The 19,759-nt window shown below is 39.5% G+C and overlaps 2 protein-coding genes across 3 annotated transcripts; one reads left to right on the top strand and one right to left on the bottom strand.

Moving 5' to 3' along the window:
* The first annotated feature begins 154 nt into the window (after positions 1-154).
* On the top strand, positions 155-8,313 carry tmem235b (transmembrane protein 235b). Its single transcript, XM_019272075.2, has 5 exons — positions 155-412; positions 492-670; positions 755-835; positions 936-1,073; positions 7,534-8,313. Exons 1-5 carry the CDS (start codon positions 390-392, stop codon positions 7,761-7,763), a joined length of 651 nt encoding a protein of 216 aa, XP_019127620.1. The 5' UTR covers positions 155-389; the 3' UTR covers positions 7,764-8,313.
* A 1,030-nt stretch (positions 8,314-9,343) lies between these two features.
* mosmo (modulator of smoothened) lies at positions 9,344-19,542 on the bottom strand. 2 transcript variants are annotated; one of them, XM_019272070.2, is made up of 4 exons: positions 18,736-19,542; positions 18,572-18,631; positions 11,818-12,030; positions 9,344-10,687 (listed from the first exon to the last, which is right to left on the bottom strand). In XM_019272070.2, the coding sequence occupies exons 1-4, from the start codon at positions 18,752-18,754 to the stop codon at positions 10,503-10,505; spliced, it is 477 nt and encodes a 158-aa protein (XP_019127615.1). In that variant the 5' UTR covers positions 18,755-19,542; the 3' UTR covers positions 9,344-10,502. The 2 variants fall into 2 exon arrangements, with proteins under 2 accessions (XP_019127615.1, XP_010727993.1); XM_010729691.3 differs by having other exon boundaries at positions 18,572-19,540.
* Between the last annotated feature and the right edge of the window lie 217 nt (positions 19,543-19,759).

Consider the following 19,759-nt stretch of genomic DNA (forward strand, 5'->3'; position numbering starts at 1 on the left):
CAAGCAGAAGCTCAAAAGGTTTTATGTCATCTTGACATGAAAATAATTTGCTGATGAAAAATTCGTGCACTGCTCTTCCAGCCTCAGATAATTTAAGTGATTATATATGTCTTTATTCCATCTCTTCCTTTCCTTGAGGCGCAGCTTACTCTAGAGTCTCCCCTTATTATAATATCCTCTCTCTCCATGTCGTGCGTAAACGTGTGCGCCACCCGATTCAATTTAAGTCCCACCCAAACAGACAGAAGCTGCTGCTGTTTTAGTCAGCCTGGTCATCCTCGTGTAGTTTTGTGATTCACTCAAGGATAAGTTAATCTTCTCCATTCTGTAGATTCTGGATAACCTCCGCACCATATCTGTGTTTTCCCTTTTCTTTTACGCACCCCGTAATGAGCGCATCCACGTTTAAAAGGTAAGAAAAGAAAAATCCGCGCCACGCATGAGTTAAAGCCATCACCGTTTACGCGCCACTTCAACCCTCACCTGCACAGGATGAAGGTAACCTTTGGCTGTCTGGTGATCGCAGCCGGCATCTGCGGTATCCTGAGCTTCGCGTTTTTGGCGACTTCCCTCGGAACAGAGTACTGGTACATCATAGAGATGAATCCTATGAACATCAGCGACTTTGAGGACATGAGCTCTCACTCTGGACTGTGGAGCATCCACGAAGGTGAGCTTCTTATCCACGTTTGCGCATAATTACTGAGAATTAACGCACTCAATGAATCTGTTTTAATATAACTTGGACTTTTAGGTGGGAAGATGCACGCAGACTCCATCGACTCTTTCACAACTGACTACTCCAGGTACTCTGAGACTGAGCTGCACATGCTGAGTGAGTCTCTTTGATTCAGTCATAACACATAATGAGGTTTTAATTCATAACACCACAGATGTTCTATAATCTGTTTTTGTGTGTGTCTGTTTCTATGCAGGCATGCACAGTGCAATCGTGGTCGTGCTTCCCTTCAGCCTGGTCCTGTTGCTGTTTGGTGGCATCTGTGGACTAGTCAGCTCCCTGGCTCGGAGCCCTGTCCTCCTCACTGGCACAGCCTTGTACTTCTTCATCTGCAGTAAGTTGAGGTTCAGTTCCTTTGTTCAGGTGTGCTCTCACCTCAGCTCTTTATTGTACCCACTACGTTATTTTGGCAGCCATTCAAGACCGATCCATTAAAAGAAAAGCCAAAACCTACATCGACACTCATGCACCAAGATGAATCAGTGCTACCAGTGTATCTACTACTAGTAATATTTAGAAGAACATAAAAAAAATCAGAATATGGAATTCCTATCGACACAGTATGAGTTGTGCCGTCTCATAACTACTGTGCTTTCTATCTAGAAGGCAAAGCTTTTATCACATTTAAGATTTAATAGTGGTTGAAACACTGAAATTAGAGATTATTGCCACTAAGTTCTAAGAGGAGAGATGGTGTTCATAGGAATGACTCAATATACTGCAATGAGTGCAACAAAGAGGCACACATCAGTGCAATTCTGCTTTGGATCATTTACCTCGAGGTTAAAGCAACATAGTGCAACTGTTTAACTATAAAACAACACATTTAAGATCACGTTGATGATGCATCCATGTGTAATCGGCTAAATGATGTCTCTGTCATTCACACTTCACGCCCTGTATGTCTGTTCTTGCATTACTTTGTGCTCCGGGTATGATCACTCATGAGAAAAGCTTAATGGCCCTAAGTCACAGACCATCAACTCTTTCAGTAATTTTGATGAAACTGAAAATTTTGTTTGCCCTCTTATGTCCTCCATCTGCTCTGCCTCAGTTCTCTTTTTTTGAGTCTCCTGGTTCTAGTTTTTTGATGGATGGTTAACAAAACTGCTGAGAACTCTAGCTGCTGTTAGCTCAGTTTGTTAGCTGGGCTGCCTGGACTGTGAGCTCAGAGCACAGTGTTAGTGTTTGTACCAGAGGTGTTTTGGACCACAAGGAAGAGGCCCGGGGTGCGCTCTGGAGCAGAGCAGGTGTCGTGCCAGAACTGGAGCTGGGCAAGCAGACGACATAACAGGGCTCAGCAACAATTTTCCATATTTACAGTAACAGTAACAGTAATATTGCACTTGAAACTGGAGGCGCTAAATCACGAAGATAGCAATTTCTATGCATCCATTAGGCGGTGGTTTAAAGAAGAGAACAGTCGTTTGTCCCGACATTCGCTGTTAAAGATCATTTCACTAAAATAGTTGGGTCGGCAAAGTGTGTGCACTCCATCTTACCATTTTCATCAGTTATGTTTAGTGGAAAATGAATCTCACTGCTTTAAAATGTTAAACATATAAGAAACTCTTACTCTTATGCAAGAAATTATAGCATTTGCTATTTTAGTTTTTCTGGTGGAAACAAGGGTGGAAAGAAGTTGAATAATCCAAATCAGGATTTAAAGAGCAGAACAGATACAGATAAGATTTCTTTGTTGTTTTATTTGTTTAGATTAAATTTCAGTGTCTCCATTCATGCAAAATTGAATGAACAATTCTACTGCAGAATAAAATGGAAAACACTTGAAAGCTGTGGAGGGTTTGGTGGCATATACCCAGCTGGAGTGTAGCAGTAGAGCATGGCCATGTGGTTAATCTGTGCAGATGGCAGCACTTTATATTCAGGGCTGAAACTGAGTTAAAGTTACTGACTATGGCCAAATGGACAACTTGCTTCTGTTACATCAGATGTGCTTCATCTTGGACTTTTATTTTTATTGGTCTGTGAGGTGTCACGACAGTGAAGTAAAATTGTCTTGGAAACAACTGCACCCCAAATTTATGTCTCCAACGTTATGTGATTTATTTAATAACATCTTTAATTTCACTTTGTTTTTGCGGAACAGTTGAGGATGACACTGTAGGTCATAAAAAGACTTTGTATACAGTACAACTAAAGAAACAAGGGATATGGTGTGTGTGTCTACGAGAAGCTGTGTGTAAATCATTCAAATCAATATCACAATTTATTTTATTGATACATGTCATCATGTGATAAAATTACACATTAAATAATAAAAATCTTGTTCTGATTAAAATTAGTTTAGAATCAATACTTTTCTGCAATATGTTTTTAAAACATTGACACAATATGTGCATAATGTAACGATACTCTGAATTATTAAAGTTAACTAACCTTAATATTAAGATTAGGACGATACTCTAAATATTGCAACACCTTAACCTGATTTTCTAAACTTAAAGAATAACTTGATTAGTCTTCTTTAGTCGTCTTGCTAAACTTGTTATTCCCCCACCAGTCTTTCTTTTAGTGTGTCTTAAATCTGTGCAACACAGGTAACATAATAAACTAGATGAAAAGCTCTCTGTTTAAACAAACAACAACCACGTAACACGTACCAGCCAGTAACAGACCTGATTTAAACAATAAAATGTAATCAAATAAAAATAATGCCACAACTAAAACTACATGCATCTGCTTGTCTTGAGAGGTTGTATAGATGTATCTTTTTTTCCTATGATATTCCTGTGAGCTACTGACACCTTGATAATTATTTCACTCTCAAGCAAATTGTATAAATTTGGGTTATTGGCAGAGTTAGATTACTGTAAACCATGTTATGTTAATCCGGGTATTTACAGTAATCAAGTTATTCATGTGCACATAAACAATAGTGCCTGAGTATCTGGCAAAGTTCTTCTCCACTCTGGATCTGCTGCCAACGCCTTATGACCTCCATAAAGAGGACCTTGTGATGGATAAACACTTACTTAAAAAGACTCTTTATAGTCTCCGTTTAATATGCAGCACATGGCAATGTGTGGTGTGGAATAAAAGCTTGAATTAGATTGGAGCTGTCTTGTGAACTTGTTGACAGCAAATTCTGGCCAAGCCAGACATTTTCCTTTCACAATGTTTGTCGTTCAGCCTTCGGCTGCTCTTGAAATTATATTTGTTTGACTTAGTTAGATATTTATATTTGCCAATTTACCTTTAAATACCTGAGCAATGAATGAATGCATCCTTAGTCGTTCTAATATTGTGTTAATGAAAGACCAACATAAATGGGAGTAAAGAGTTATTTAATTAAACATATTTCCAATGCAGCTATTCACATGGAATTTATATGAGACATTGATGTTAACTCAATAAGACTACACAGATAAAGAAAGAGTAACATTCCATTCTACTCCACTATAGAAAATAATATGTGTAATAAAGTGGAATGAGACAGGAGAAAAGCTTTGCCAAGGCCTTTGCAAACACAATTGCTGAGCTGCATAGCAATGGCACTGATTACTGACAGACCAAACTCCTAAATGCTCCAATAACCACCACTGGGGGCACATCCACAAGTGAAAAGAACATCAGTCCCTCATCAACCAAGCTTCTCTCAAGATTCCCAACAGGGCAGTCAGACAGTTAGTCAGAAGAGTAACCCGACAGCCAAGGATCTCTCAAAAAGAGCTCCCGAAAGAAGCGGCACGTATAGTCGTTACAGAGAAACAAAAGGCAATCTACTCGACCGTGGTCTCCATGCACACCTCCATCCTCCCAGAAGACTTCATTATTGAAGACACAACATTTAGAAAAGCTTGTAAATTATTGGGAAAATCAGGTTTTTCGGCCACAATATGTCACAGCATGGCTCTGTGACCCTAAAATACCATACCTACAGTGAAGTTTGGAGGTGGAAGCATCATCGCATGAGGCTGTTATTCTTCTCCTGGTACAGGGGGAATCCGAATTATCAAAGGAGGATGAATGGGGCCATGTACTATGTGATAAGAATCTTTTGCTATCTACCAGGGCGATGAGGATGAGATGCAGGTGGATCTTCCAGAGGTGGAAAATAAATGCACAGTCAATCACCAGACTTAAACCCAGGGGAACATTTGTGGACATACCTTCAAGATTTCAAGATCAAGACGCAGAAGACTTTCCCTTGAACACTAAGAGGAGTAGTTTCTTCATACAAGAAGCATCTTCTTGAAGGTCTCATTGCAAACAAAAACAAAGGCTACTGCACCAACTATTAAATACATTTCAGTAAGGGTGTTCAGTACTTTTTTTCCCAGAGTCATTCCACTTTATTGCACAAACATGGAGTGGAATGTTCTGATTTCTTTAGTTTCATTGAAATTTAAAAACCAGACATCAGTATGTTTGGTTTAAATTTGTGAATAGCAGCACTGAAAATATGTTAATTGTAGGAAAATGCTGACATGTTGAAAAGTTCTTCTCCCCATTGTATAGTGTGTATATATATATAAAATAATTAGAATGTTGTGTTAATTGCTTTGTTCTGTTTTCGCTCTACTGCTACAACTACTTTCCTCAGCAACCATTAAACAGCCTAATGAGTATTTGTACGGGCTCCCTGCAGCAATAGTTTCAACACTTCCCATGCACTTAACTTTTAATTTCAGGTTTACTCTGAAATGAGAACATTTACAGAGTGCGTCCATGTTGAACCCCAATCCAGACTCCCAACAAAAAGCAGGATTACCTGATGTGATGTCATTAATATTGAGTAACTGACCATATTCATTATTGCTTTTACTGCTGTTGTTGTCTGCATTGCAGTGCTTAAAATGTGGAAATTTATTGTAATTAATTTCAGTAATAGTACCAGGAGAATGCGTGGTATAAAAAAAAACTGTCTGTTAGGTAAAAGCATCACTTGCTGTAAAAGTAGTTTTGGAATTAGCATTAAGTTATTAATTTTTTTGGTCTATAACCTTGATAGTCAAACTATGGTATATGTACCACTGGTTGTACACAAACTTTCTAATGGTACTTGTAGAAATATCTGAATTTTTTATTTTTTTTAATGAAATAAATTAATTTATAATATTTTCTGAGGTGGTACATGGTGTAAAAAGTTCAACACTTCTATGGAATTTAGAACTAAGGGGCGGTCGGTAGTGTGGCGGGTTAAGCGGCCGCCCCGTGTGTGGAGGCTACAGTCCTCGCTACGGCTGGCCCCATTTCGAATCCCGCGTCGGACGGCTAATTTTCTGCGTGTCACTCCCCCTCTCTCTGCCCCCTGCTTCCTGTCTATCTTCAGCTGTACTATCAATAAAGGCATAAAAGGCCAAAAAAAAAATCTTAAAAAAAAAAAAAATAGAACTAAGAACACTCTTAGTCACTAAAAATAGTGACTAAGAGTGAAGATATGAGCTAAATGCGCTAATGTTAGCATGCTAATGTTGTCATGCTTAGCAGGTGATGTTTACCAATTACTTTATACATTTTGCACGATAACATTTGCTAATTAGCGCTAAATACAAATATCATTCGTTTGCAGGGGTTGATCATAACCAAAGAGTAGGACAAATGGAAAGTTTGACTCGATGGTGACACTAGATGGAAAGTCCCTGTGTGTCACATGGGGAACGTGAACACATTTCATGGCAATCCCATCAAATAGTTGTAAAGACATTTCATTCAAGACCACGTCAACGTAATGTTGGTACCAAAAGAAAAGTCAGAAGATTACCAACATCACTAGGATTCATCCTCTGGGGAATATGAATCTCTGTACAAAACAACATGGAAATCCATCCAGTAGAAAATAGTGTACTGAACAACTGATTCATACATCATCTACATTCCTAGCTCATAACTTCCCAGAGCACAACATCTGGCCCAGATGCTTGCAAATATACACATACAAGCTGCTATATTTGCTCAAAAAATAGCTTAAAAGATCAGTTGTCAAGATCCTTGCCGATAGCTTTATGTCTATCCATCAATTATTTGTTCCAGCTCTGGTAGTAGTAGTGGTAATTGTTCTGTCTGCATGTACAGTATTTGAGGCAGTTTCCAGTTTGTATCTGCATCTCTGCTTTTCACAGCAATTGCATGACAATCAGATGCTGATTCTTCATCGTTCTGTGAGCTCATAGCACCTCGGGGTCTAATCGTAATAAAAGGATTATTAGTGCCTCCCTGGGTAGCCTCTGCGTTCCACTTGCATCCCCTTAAAACCAGTAGCAAGCCATCAAATTTAAAAGGGTTTCCAATAGCAACATTGTGAAACTTGCGGGCACGGTGTCGGTTTGTGTGTGTCTCAGTGTAGTCTCTGGTGACCAGGATGGTGTGTAAGCAGACAACACATGCGTCAGTATATTTCCTGCCTCTCACAATATGAGATTTTTCTGGTGGCTAATGGCTTGATGTTATTGTTTGGTTTTATTGATGAGTTCTCAGCATGGAGCTCTGGTTGCTGCGTACTTCCGCTTCATAATAACCTCTGCATTGTCTTCGGAAGCATTAAGTGTAAGTCATAAATATATATTAGAGGTTTTTCTTGAATAAATAGCCTTGATAGTACTCAGCTCCTACATTTTACACTGTGAGGAACCCATGTGGATGAAGATTTTCAATGTATAAAGCACCGATTTAAAAATAAAGGCTATGAAAGATATTTCTGATCCAACAAAATCATAACTAAACAAAACGCTACCGTGATGTCTAGCCATTGTCCAGCTGAGTTCAGAAACCCAGCACTGATTTACTACTTTTATTATGTATGTATGATACATCCTTCTGCATCCTTCCAGGTCTGCTGACCCTGTGTGGTGTGACCCTCTACATCATCTACTCATACCAGGCCCTGGCTGAGACGGAGAGGCTGGTGGGGCCGGAGGGTCTGGCCTCCATTCACACCTCCTTCGGCTGGTCTCTGGGTCTGGCCTGGCTCTCTTACGGTCTGGAGCTTCTCAGTGGCATACTGCTGCTCGTAGCTGCTCGAATGGCTAAGCTGCAGCACAGCAGTCCCATCATGGCCTGACACAAACCTCCACCAGGATTGAGAATGAACTGTGCTGAACTGTACGTTTATTGGCAGCCATGTGGCTCTGCCCTGCTTTAGAGCAAGGTGACAAACAATAGCTGCATGGTACTAATGCTTTGAAGGTTTTTAAAGAGTGTTTTATGAGACTGAATGTCCCCAGATTAGACATTCTGGTGAATTACAGTAAGAGAAGTGGTGGACTACTCTGAGTTAAATCTGACCAATTACGTCCTCTTGTGGTGAGAACAGGTCATGCACAGTCAGTGGTGATTGTCAAACTGTAGTCTGTGCCAAACTAAACTGACAAGCTTACAATTTAAGATCATTTCATATTACTTTAAATCTATAGATAGATGCATATCACAACATTTCACATACACACTGCCCCCCATTTTTCATGCAGATTAATGTCATGTAAACTGTAACTGTTGTTTTTGAACGTTTACTGTCAGAACGTGCATATTTTTTTTTATTGAAAATGTGTTTGTTCCATATGACTGCTGCTTATAAAACACTACACTACGGCACTGACTTACTGCTTGTGTTTTGAGCTTGATCTGGAGAACTGAGTGGTTAATTTTGAGCTGTTTGGTGAGAAGGCTAATTAAAACGGCAGTTTATGAACTATAATCTTGTTTCTAATGTGTGCATCCATGTCCTCCTACTGTGAAGTGTAATTAGACCACAAATTCTCTCATAAATCTTAAAAAGTTTTACATAAATCCTGTCTTATGCTTGATACTATGAAAGTGTCAATTGTCAAAGAGATTTCTTTTCTGTCGTTGTTGCTAGTTTAAACTTGGGCAGAGAGAAGCTGCTCATTGTGGCACCAGAACTTAAGTCTCTTTCTCCTCTTACGTTGTCTGTTTCCTTGAAGACAGCAAAGTGTTCCAAGAAAAAAGGGGACAAAGTAGATATACTTAAAAATAGCAGGACTTGTGACAGGGAGTTTTGGCTTGAAGGTCAAAGGCAGTTGGTATAACTTGACTTTTAGCAGCAGAGGTGGGATGTGACTGAAGCTTTGCTGCGGTCACCAACAGCTGACTTGATCTCGTCATAAAAACACAACACACACATCGCTAAATACTTTTCTAAGATGTTTCTATGGCAACCCTAACATCCCGTGCATCCACACAGATGAGATTGTGCTCTAAACAAGCCCTGCCTTTCTACTGATAAACATTAAATACAAAAGCAGGATACAGTTTGGCCAATGAACTTTACAAACAAGTGAGCCAGACTTCTTCTTTTTTTTTTGCTCCGACCTTGAGATTGAGACTAAATGAGATGTGAAAATGTTTCATGAAGCCAAGAAGTCAAAGAACACAGAAAACATCTAGTCCTCTTTACAGAACAGCAGTTATATGTCGGTTTTCAAATATACTGTCATTTAAAATGAAGAAAAAACACTTTTTGTTTGATGAACGCAGCCTGAGTAGCTGCTGCTAACTTGTCTGCATCTTTGCGCCTGGCCTCCTCTCCCTGTGAAGTGTTTCAGATTGTCAGGAGCTACAGTAATATGATCATCAAAAACAAATTGTCAAAACAAATTGCTGAGACAATTAGTCTTTCAGTGAGTCATTTTTAATGAGATGAGATCCTCCGTGCTCATTTAAGAACATCATAGTGCTTCTAGAAGATGACACAGACTGGCCGTCTGTTCATTTGTACAGAAATTAAGTACGCATCCTCGACCCAAAGGTATAAAACAGACTCGCCAGATTCATTCATTTCTTGATACAGTGTTTAAACATTGGGAAATGGTTAAAAAGGGTGAGTAATACATTCACTACATCGTTAAAAATAACAAAAGCTGTAACAGAGAGACCAGAACAGGCTTGACATGTCGATGTGGGTCTTACTCTGGTGATCCACCAGAGTGTTCAACAGCGTCATCGAGACCAGCTCATCATCCTTAAACAGCATCAATCGATACTTTATATTTCTCACCCTATAATGACAGAAGAGAGCTTGACTTGCATGTTTTTTAATGTTGATCAATACCAATCATTTTGGACAGATGTTAGAGTTATTTTAAGGTTAACAGTTCTTTAAGGCAAAGTGATCCAACACATATATTAAAAGGAGGAAACTCTGGGATACATTTAATAAAAAAACATCTTTACCAAAAAAAAAAAAAAAGAACTGAACTATTAAACAAATAAATAAAATGTTCCAAGAAAGTGAAACTTCATTGTTTATATTACAAGTGATTCCATGTAGCGGTGGTCAACGAAGAACCTCCATCATGTTAAAGATGACTGATATTTGGTTCTCTGGCCATCATCAGGCCTGACAGTCTAATCTCAGTATGTGCATCCTGGGTTCTTCATCAGAAGCACAAGGTTATTAAAATCTAATGATGACGGATAATATCGCAAAGGCTCCAAAGTTCTGATGTTTTTATCCATCATCCATCATGTTTTATTTTTAACATTCCCCTCCTCTGTTTAGCACTTCATCATTCAGCACGGACAATGATGAGAGCTATTTCAGAGCTCTCCGCGCCGGCTCAGTCTCTGAACGAACAGATGGACAGATGGATCTCAATGATTTCCACTCTCGTTACGAGCATCGTGACAATTCATCCAAAAGGAAAAACACACAAACAGATGCTCTGTTCTACTCCGACGATACCTCCAACACTGCCATGGATGGGTCAAGTCTAAAACCATTTCCCCCCAATGGTGGTGTTTCTCCAAAACAGAAGAGGAGGAGGACGAGGAGGAGGATATGTCAACCAGGTAAGCACACCTTCCCAGCAAACAACAGTCCCACTATGGTGAAGAATATGGAAAGAACAAAGAGTACATAGGAGGAGCCCACGACTGTGTTGTTGGGAAGCTTATATGGCTGTCCTCCAACCTCGTTGATGTAGAAGCCGATTGGGAATATGAGGGCAGCCATGCAGAACAGGACCACTGTGACAGATGACAAACAGAAGCAGAGAAAGAAGAGCATTAACATCCCATCTAGACCAAGCATTCAATTATTCAATCAATCAAATTTAGTCTGTGCTAAGTAATTAAACATGTCCAGAGAAAACTGACATGTGCAAAGAAATCTAATAAAATCTATCATATTTTATTTATTTATATTTTATTTTCTATTTCAAGTATATATTTTTTTTCTCTATATTTCTTAGAGTATTTTCTTATCCATCTTGTGTATTGTGAGCTGCTGTAACGAATGAATTTCCGCAGTGTGGGATCATCAAGTCTATCTTATCAATAGTTCAAATTGTTACGTACACTAAGAGTAATAAATGGATAAAATAGCTAAAGGAATGGATGAACAGTTAAAGGGTAAAATCTAGTATTGGATAAATGGATAGCTAAAAGTTATAAATGGTGAAATAGCTCAAAGTAATGTGCAAAATGGAACAGGTTGAAGTAATGATTGTTTACATTTTGCTAAAAGTAATGGAAAATTGGTTAAACTGATAGGTTGTGCAATGGCTAATCTATTTAAATAGTAAAAAGTAAAAGTAATGAATAAATGGTGGTGTTAATGAAGGGGTAGTTCATCTGCCATGGCTTTGAAGATCTGTCTGAATACAGGGAACTTTGTCTTTCAGGAACTAAATGTGCACTGAAAAGTTGTTCTTGGAACTAAAGTGCCCCAGTATTGAGTCTACTTATGAGAACCAGCTTCATATTTTCTATATTTAGAGCCGAGTGAAGCGCAGCTCCCGCTCTGGTCCTCTCAAACAGACAAACTCTTTTCTGTAAAAATAGAAACCGGCACATCAATCACAGCTCCTCTTGAGTCACTTTGTCAAGATGTTCATGATTACCAGCCTAAAAGCTTTCCTGAAACAAAACGCAGAAGTCTGATGTTGAGGTAGGCTCCATCGAGTTCACAGGAGATTCTCAAGTACCATCTCTTATTTTCACAGGCCTTATATAAAGATTTACCTAAGGTTGGAGTTCATTTATGACCCTGGTGTTGTAATTTACTGCTACGAAGTATAAAAAATTATATTAAAGCAAATTTAATATCCATAATATTGATGAATGGAAGAGAATGAGAGGTGGAAGTGAACACCTACTTCCTGTGAAGGCGATCCATCGGGCGTAATGGGCAGCATCGCGATGCCAGCGTGACATGAACAGTAGACCGCAGGTGACAGTGAGGGAGATGATTCCCAGAATGATGAAAAAGAGCGTTGTGATCCACTCAGGGGGCAGCTGTGGAGGGATGCAGATCCGATCCCGGCCGTGGATGGTCTGACACTGCCGGACCAGACCCACAGTCAGAGAGCCTGGATGGAGACGGATGGAGAAAAGACGTGTCAGTTCAATCAATCAATTAACAGTGAAATCAGTGAAAAGATTACAGAGTCAGCTGTCTAAAAGCATTTAATTAATGCAAATATGCTTTCTTTCTCTTCAGCCAGACACACAGCAGCCTGTCAAAAACATTTTCTGAAAGATCACAACCCAAAATACAGAATATGTTGATTAACCAGTACTACATAAGTGAAACAACACCAGCACTATACCTCTAACTGCACCTTAACAATAACCCAGATGTCTACCAAGCTCATACTGACAAAGTCCCCCTGGCTGATAGGACATGGTCAAAGGAGGCAATATGAACACTATGACAACAAACTTTACACTCAGGGTCTACTTATAGTTGAACAGGTCTTAGTTAGAACAGTTTTAGTTAATTCAGTTGTAACATCCCCGGCAATGAAATCGGGCACGCTATGGCAGGAGTTTTGTCCCCTCTCAGTCGGTAACTGTCATGTGTAGATGCTATGAGTATGAGACTGGTGTATAATGTATTCATGTATTTATGTTATGTTATTATGCAACAGATTTCCTTGAAAGGACAATAAGAATCTGTTTACTTCAGGCCACTGTCAATCAAATATCACCACACCACACCCACACTGTTGTGACGAACATGACTGCTTTTTGACTGTTTATTTAGTCACTAGTCTTTAAACCTGCTATAACATTTTTTGGTCACCTGGGGGCAGCAGAAACAGGGTGTGAACACTGACACATAAGTTGATATAACAAACGTGTTAGCTTGTTTATTTATTTGGAGACATTATCTGGCCACCTGGAGAACACAGGTAGAATATAAACTCTTCTCTGAACTAATTTTTGGTCTCTACCAACCCCCTGAGTGAAATATCTTGCACTTAAATGACAGTTGCTAACTGTCTGGTGCTGACAGCTTAACAACTTGAAAGCTGAATGGAGCTGAAGACGTCCATCACTACTAATGACCCCTTTCACATTGTCATTTGATACCCTATTATAAAAATATCTGTTACAGCCACTTCAATGTTACAGCAGAACCCATAATATGGTAGCTTTAAACCCCATTCGTATGGGATGAATTGTTCAAGGATTGTATTAGCCCTGCTCCACAGTAACATTCATTCCAGATGGTATTTTAGCCCATACAAAATTGCAGCAAGTGGCTCATAATAATAATACTCCACAGACCACTGCACATTAAATCCATCATATAAAAAGCAGCTTACAGCATGCTAGTACCACCCTGTTTGATGAGTTTTCTCCTTTACATAACATTTACACATAAATGAACAGCAATATATATGACATTATTTGTTCAAATGTGGCTGTAAGACCTGATGACCTCCCAAGAGTTCCTCTTATTTTCCACAATGCCCAGAGGCTGAGGAACCTGTTGGTATGGAAACAGTCTGATGAGTGGAGTGCCAGGGGCAGCAGTGACCCCCAGTGACTCATATATGACGTCAAACAAGGTCAGGTTTCTGGCACAGACCACCAAAGTACAACAGAGAAAGAGAGAGAAACCATAAGATGAACACCCGAGACAGAAATGAAAATATCAATGACCCTACATCAGATGGCAAAACATCTGACAGCTTCCTGTCTCACAAAGCCTGCTGGGTGCTGTGATGTCAGCTACGAGGGCTTGTGCATATAACACACACAAACACGCACACATTTGGAGCCCAACAGAGACTGGATCAGCTCAACTCTACATCCAGTCAAACTACACAGGAGCCTCCACACAACACAGAGCACATTAATGCAAAATTAAATCCTCCCACCTTCATTTATTCTTTTGTCTTCCTCCTTTTTTCTTACTTATTGTTATCTTCAGCAAGCCTGCCAAGCAGACACAGATGAAAGCTTTATACATTTCATTGGTTTATGGATTTATTCGGGGAACTATAAACCCAGTGAATGTATAATTGACATAATTGTCATGATGGACAAACTTACAAGTAACCAAAATCACAAAGACTGCAGGGAAAACGCAGGAAAGCACTGAAACATCTTGTAATTAGGAGGAAAACTCAATAAAATAAGCTACTTTTGTACAAACACTGGTACTTACACACACCATGACCCCTCAATTTACATTTAACTGTTTACTATATTTAAAATACATAATGTTTAAGAGACGTACAAGTAACATGATGAATCTTACAGAACAACCAAGGGATGACAGATCTTCTTCATAATGCTCCTATATCCATTATACCATTAAAATGAAATCATCCCTTTAAATATTTATCACTGGCTTGAAATGGCTCCAGTTCCTGGATGGAGTGCTGGGTGATGATACCAGGATCAGGCTGAATGGAATATCAGGCTCGAACCACATCCTCCTGCAGGCTGACCTATTCCCCCTATACACAGGACATCCTGTTCCCTTTCAACACATCCTTTCATAGCGCAGGGTGGGGGACAATGTAAATAGCGCATTCACTTCCCCGCATGCCTGACTCGGTACCAAAAAACCAAAAAAACAAGTCGCAAATCCACTTTGAACTGTGTTTGTATGATTGAGAGAACAACTTAAACAATAAAAAACAAATGACTATGAAGTAGAGTAGATTAATATAGAATAATTTTATGTTTGAGAAACTACAACAACTGCACATATTATGGCTACATCAGGCATTACTCCTGTATTATATAAAGGAATAACCGCAAAATAAGTGATTGTTAAGACCTGCTGACAGTTTTATGTGACGTTATGGACTAAGTTATGGAAAGGAGTCACTCACAGAGCAATTTAAGAGACTGGGCATGACTGTAACATTAAAAATAAGCTTTAGATCAAAGATCAGTAATATTATAGTGTTTATAAAAGGACCTGACCCAACTCCCAAATCCATATTTTAACACTACATATAGATTTTCATCTTTATTCATCTAGAGTAAGTTCACTGAGCACATGTACAACATGAACAGCTCCTCTGGACCAGTTGGAGGTTCAGTGCCTTGAGTGCTGATCTGTCACTTCCCCGCCCCGCCTCAGATTTATCCTGATGGTCCAGAGATTCAAAGGCAACATTTTAGTTACAACCTACTCTTCTACTCTAGCCTTGTTATGGCCAGTGACACACTGCAGTAAATATGAGGCAGAGACAAACCGCTCCAGAAAGTTGATTATTTCAGAAATTACACTTAAAACTATGAAAAGCAAAGCTCTGCTTGTTAACTATTTTTTAATTTTTGATACTAAATATCATTGAAAGCTATGCATTGTCCCACAGAAATGACTAAATAAACATAATTTTGAGATGATTTATTAACTCTGAACACTATACACATTAAATCTGACACAAAGGCATATCTGGTGCTGAGTGGGGATTCCCGTCTTGAATACCTCATGCCGTTGATTATTACCCTGAGAGCCTGCCAGCACTGACATCAGATGTTTGCCATAGCCATGGTCTGTGTGTGAGTCTGTGTGTTTTAAAAGTGGCCAACCTTAGCCTGCACTTAGAGAACACTAGCCTGTGCTTCTTAATGTCAAGAGTAAAGTTTTTTTTTGTGTTTAAAACAATCTACAGCTAATAAATAAGACGTGGAATAAGCGCAGAAAAATCCTAAAGTCATGTGACACAGTCTATGTTTATGCTAAGCGCTCATAACCAAAAACAAAACACATCATGGGCCTTCAATTCTCCAGATGGAAAGCATTACTGTCTCAGGGGGCCTAATTAAAAGTCACACATCTTCATTCCCAAACAGCACTTCCTGCCTTCAGCTCATTTCTATTCGCTTAATTAAACATGAAGGAAATGCTTTTAGTACAGTGAGTACAGTCATTTCACACCATCGTTTGCTATGAGGAATGGGAGGATGAAAATATTTTGTACTGTGACGATTGAGACAAAAGGTTTCGGTGTGTGCTTACTCGTTTTATTATGCAACCAAAAACTGCTTGTTATGTACTCAACCTGCGGCGGCAGTCAGTATTTTTGACACAAAATCAAGTCCTGTAACAACCACTCAGCACGCCTGTTATGTGCTTATCTCATCTCCACTGTAGCATTAGGATGGAGGCTGACAAGAACCTCGGGCGGCTGCGCGTATGCTATGGTTTGTTTGTCTGTTGCATCAGTTTTAGTCAATGTTTAGCTTTTGGACTTTGCATCTGAATAATCCTGTGCAACAACTGTATGTAGAAGCAGGGGCACCATATAGGGAGGAAAAGTTAGGACAATTCCAAGGGCCCATGACTGACAGGAGCCCCAAAAAATATTGTTGACATATGTGCAGCTAAGTTCAAATATCTGCTGTTTTTATTGTTTTGAGAGGATGATGTTAATTTATAAGGATTGAAAATTTAATATATCTTTAAGTTCGTTCATTTTTCTTTTTTTAAATCGTTCATTAATGTTAATTAATGTACAATAAAAATACATTGATACTGTAAAAAATGGCCTTTAGCACATTTTATGGTGGTTTTTAATCTTGCATCAACTAGTGAACTGCACTGCATACTGTATGCAGACTTGCATGCATGTACAAATCACCAGCAGTAAATATTGTGCTAGTACTAGTATTGAACTACAAGATGCAAAACAGTTGCAAGCCTTTAATTAGAGTTATGTAAAGCTTTTGATGGGATAGTTAGGTCCTAGAGATGTGGTGACAACAGCTGCACAGAGGGGGCCCAATTCGATTTTTTTGTCGTGGGGCCCAAAATTTCTGGCGACGCCCCTGCGTAGAAGCATATACAAATTATTATTACTGGCTGTATTTGTGGTAACTAAATGTTTATTTTAATCCAGAATAACTGGTGTTGACACTGATGTGAGATGCCAACTTATTCATAAAACAATACATGTACTGAAAGGCCACAAAAACATGACTGCAAAGCGTAAGTGTTCTCTTTGACATTAAATATCCATGACTATATGAAACAATCAAAGTTAAAGTTCATGAAATCATCCTCAGATATGATTTGTTAAAAGCTAAAAGGTGACATCCTCTGATTTTACATATGAAGAAGTTGGAAGTTGGAAGTACTACTCCATATGAGATAAAAAGTTATTTTAGTTGTTTCAGAGGGAGCTGTGTGAAAATGTCCTCAAGTGATCATCGGTTGGTGCCGAAGACTACAAGTTTCTGAATTAAAAAGATCTGTCGGTGTGACGTTAGAAAGAAGTGAGCTGTGTAAATGTCGTATCGGTCACGTCACCCACAGGTTTCTGAAGATGACTTCTGTTGTGAAGTTCAGAGTGTGGTGGCTCTGGCTGCTGCCATCTTGGCAGTCGTGCATCCGTCAGCTCCCAACTAATCTAAAAATGGGCAAAGACGTGGAGCGTGGGTGGAGCTGAGGTGAGCTCATTGAAGCCCGGTTGCTCAAACAAGCCACCTGTAGTGACACCCACCTGTCAGTTTATCCATGCGGTCAATTATGCATAACTTTAAGCCTTAATATAATTCAAAATATAAAAGTGCAGATTTTGGCACTTCTTCACTGGCTTCACTTCACAGCTGCAGAGGTTGTCGCTTGGCGTTGACAAGGAAGCATAATATGTAAGATAAAAAAGTATTAATATTTCTCCTCTCCTAAAAGTGCAATGCAGCATACTTTTTATGAAACACTTAAAAACATAGCTGGTCTGCTTCATGAGGACTGTGTTGGTGTGGGTTGATGGGATTTGATTGACTGTGGTTCAGCAGCTTAGGCAAACAACCCAACAACTGTGATCACATTTTGCTTCAAATATTACAACATCATGAATGGTTAATGTACATACCATCACCTTTTTTACAGCCACTTCCAACCAGCAGAAATACAAACATGAAATATCTCATATAAAATAAAACATTTTTTATGTAGCACTTACTGTAAAATGCTGCCTTGAAAAAATGCACTGCAATACAATGACAGCATGTGTTTACAATATGAGTGACCCCTGGAGAGAGACCAAAGTGATGAGCCACGCAGAGGGCCGGATGACGATGATGTTGGAAGAACATCGACAATAAAATGTCACGGAGCAGACTGGCATCATGGTTCCTTGCTACTTTTTTAGTATCTAAACTTTGTGACTTTGGTTACATTTGCTTGACCTATGAATTCAGGAGACAGATTTCTACATGTCCACTCATTTCTATCCAATCATATGTGGGAACACTGGGATTGGGATTTTCCAAGTGATATACTAATGTTTTTGTGTGTTTTTTTTTTTTTTTACTTTTCTCAAATTTTTCTGGTGAAACACTGAATATTTTCACCAGTTTAGGCAAATCTGAGGAAAACTCAACAACCCTTGATTACCACAAAAAACATATTGGTTCATTCTAAAGGGATCACAAGCCACTCTGTCACACACGTTTGTATCATATAGCTTTGTTTATGTGCGCAATTATATATTTTAACACCAACTATCCAAGAAATCTGAACACACTTCTAAATGATGGTACGTGTTTTCTAACTTCTGATCATTTTCCATGCCATTTTCTGTCGTCAAAGCCTCATAAACACAGTGATACGTAGTGAAACTTCCAACAACAAAGTGCCAACAACAAGCTTACCAGCTGAGTCTAAGGTGCTGATCCAGTCCGGGTTGGCGATGCTTGCGATGGCGAAGATATCTGCAGTGAGGAAGAGACATCCTGATATGACGGTGAGTTTATCCATGTCGGTGGACACAGGTGGAGGTCAGACTGTTTTTTTTGTGTGTGTGCCTCTGTCTCACCTAAAAGGAGGCGGGACATTCAGGAGTCAGAAACCTATAAACATCGTCGTGTCCCATCATCATCATCATCATCATCCCAACTCTCGATGATCGTGCACGATTTGTCCGCACATAGTGTTTGATCTCTGGCGGTGAGATATGCAGACTCTTCCCTTTCATTAGTCCTCCAACAGCCGAGCCTGGCCCGGACTGCTGGCTGTACTCCAGCCCGGGAGGAGAGGATCACAGCCCGGGCTCATTGATTATTTATCCCCGGATACATCCCGGTGATATTTGCAGAAATCAAGTGGATAAATTACAGATATAGTTTGCTTTAATCTGATTAAATCTCCAGAGGTGGAGACGGATTCATGCATGCAGTCCACTTATTTCCTGAGTCTGCATGGTCTGCCCCCCCACACACACACTCTCCATATGGGAGCTTTTTCTTTCTTCTGGACGCACACCCAGGAGGAAAACACCGCCCATGATCACATCTGAGTTTTTTCTTTTCTTCCTGAAGCTCAAAGAGCTTCACACTCACATGCAGAATATCGCCGTTTAAACCCCTTTAAAAAATAAATAAATAAAAAAGCTGATCGCACAGAAAGTGTGTGTCCTGCAGGGCGATGCTGTCCTCTCCCAGCAGTGGGCAGGTCGTGTCTCTCCATAGTGGACAACTCTCGCGAGAAAAATCTGCAAATAGCCCCACGATTCCAGTGTTTGACCATGAGTTATTGCAAAGAATAATTATTTTAAATGAGTTGGATGAAGTTAAAATTTCAACTCATGGTCTACTTTATGATTTCTCTGCAGCTTTTTTCCTCTGAATCAGGTTGCTTTGTTGCCATGGTGATACTGTAGATGTGATGACCTTCACTCTTATGTTGACCTGAAGGTTCATTTTTTTTTAGTCTGATGCGTTTAAAAGCACAACCACTGCAGAACAAGTGAGTAGACCTTGAGTTAAAACGTACACGCTTTATCGTGCTCACTCTGGCTTAGGAGCAAGTTGATGCCAAAAGTGAAGTTGTTCCAAGTATCT

Source organism: Larimichthys crocea, chromosome XVI (assembly GCF_000972845.2).
Source record: "Larimichthys crocea isolate SSNF chromosome XVI, L_crocea_2.0, whole genome shotgun sequence".
NCBI lineage: Eukaryota > Metazoa > Chordata > Actinopteri > Sciaenidae > Larimichthys > Larimichthys crocea.

Excerpts from the sequence above, each read along its gene's own strand:
- mosmo (XM_010729691.3), bottom strand. The coding sequence starts at position 18,677 with ATGGATAAACTCACCGTCATATCAGGATGTCTCTTCCTCACTGCAGAT. Across the intron at positions 12,031-18,571 it reads CAGCACCTTAGACTCAGCTG|GCTCTCTGACTGTGGGTCTG; the intron begins GTAAGCTTGTTG and ends GTCTCCATCCAG. Across the intron at positions 10,688-11,817 it reads ATGGATCGCCTTCACAGGAA|TGGTCCTGTTCTGCATGGCT; the intron begins GTAGGTGTTCAC and ends CATCTGTCACAG.
- tmem235b (XM_019272075.2), top strand. The coding sequence starts at position 390 with ATGAGCGCATCCACGTTTAAAAG. Across the intron at positions 836-935 it reads GACTGAGCTGCACATGCTGA|GCATGCACAGTGCAATCGTG; the intron begins GTGAGTCTCTTT and ends GTTTCTATGCAG. Across the intron at positions 1,074-7,533 it reads CTTGTACTTCTTCATCTGCA|GTCTGCTGACCCTGTGTGGT; the intron begins GTAAGTTGAGGT and ends GCATCCTTCCAG.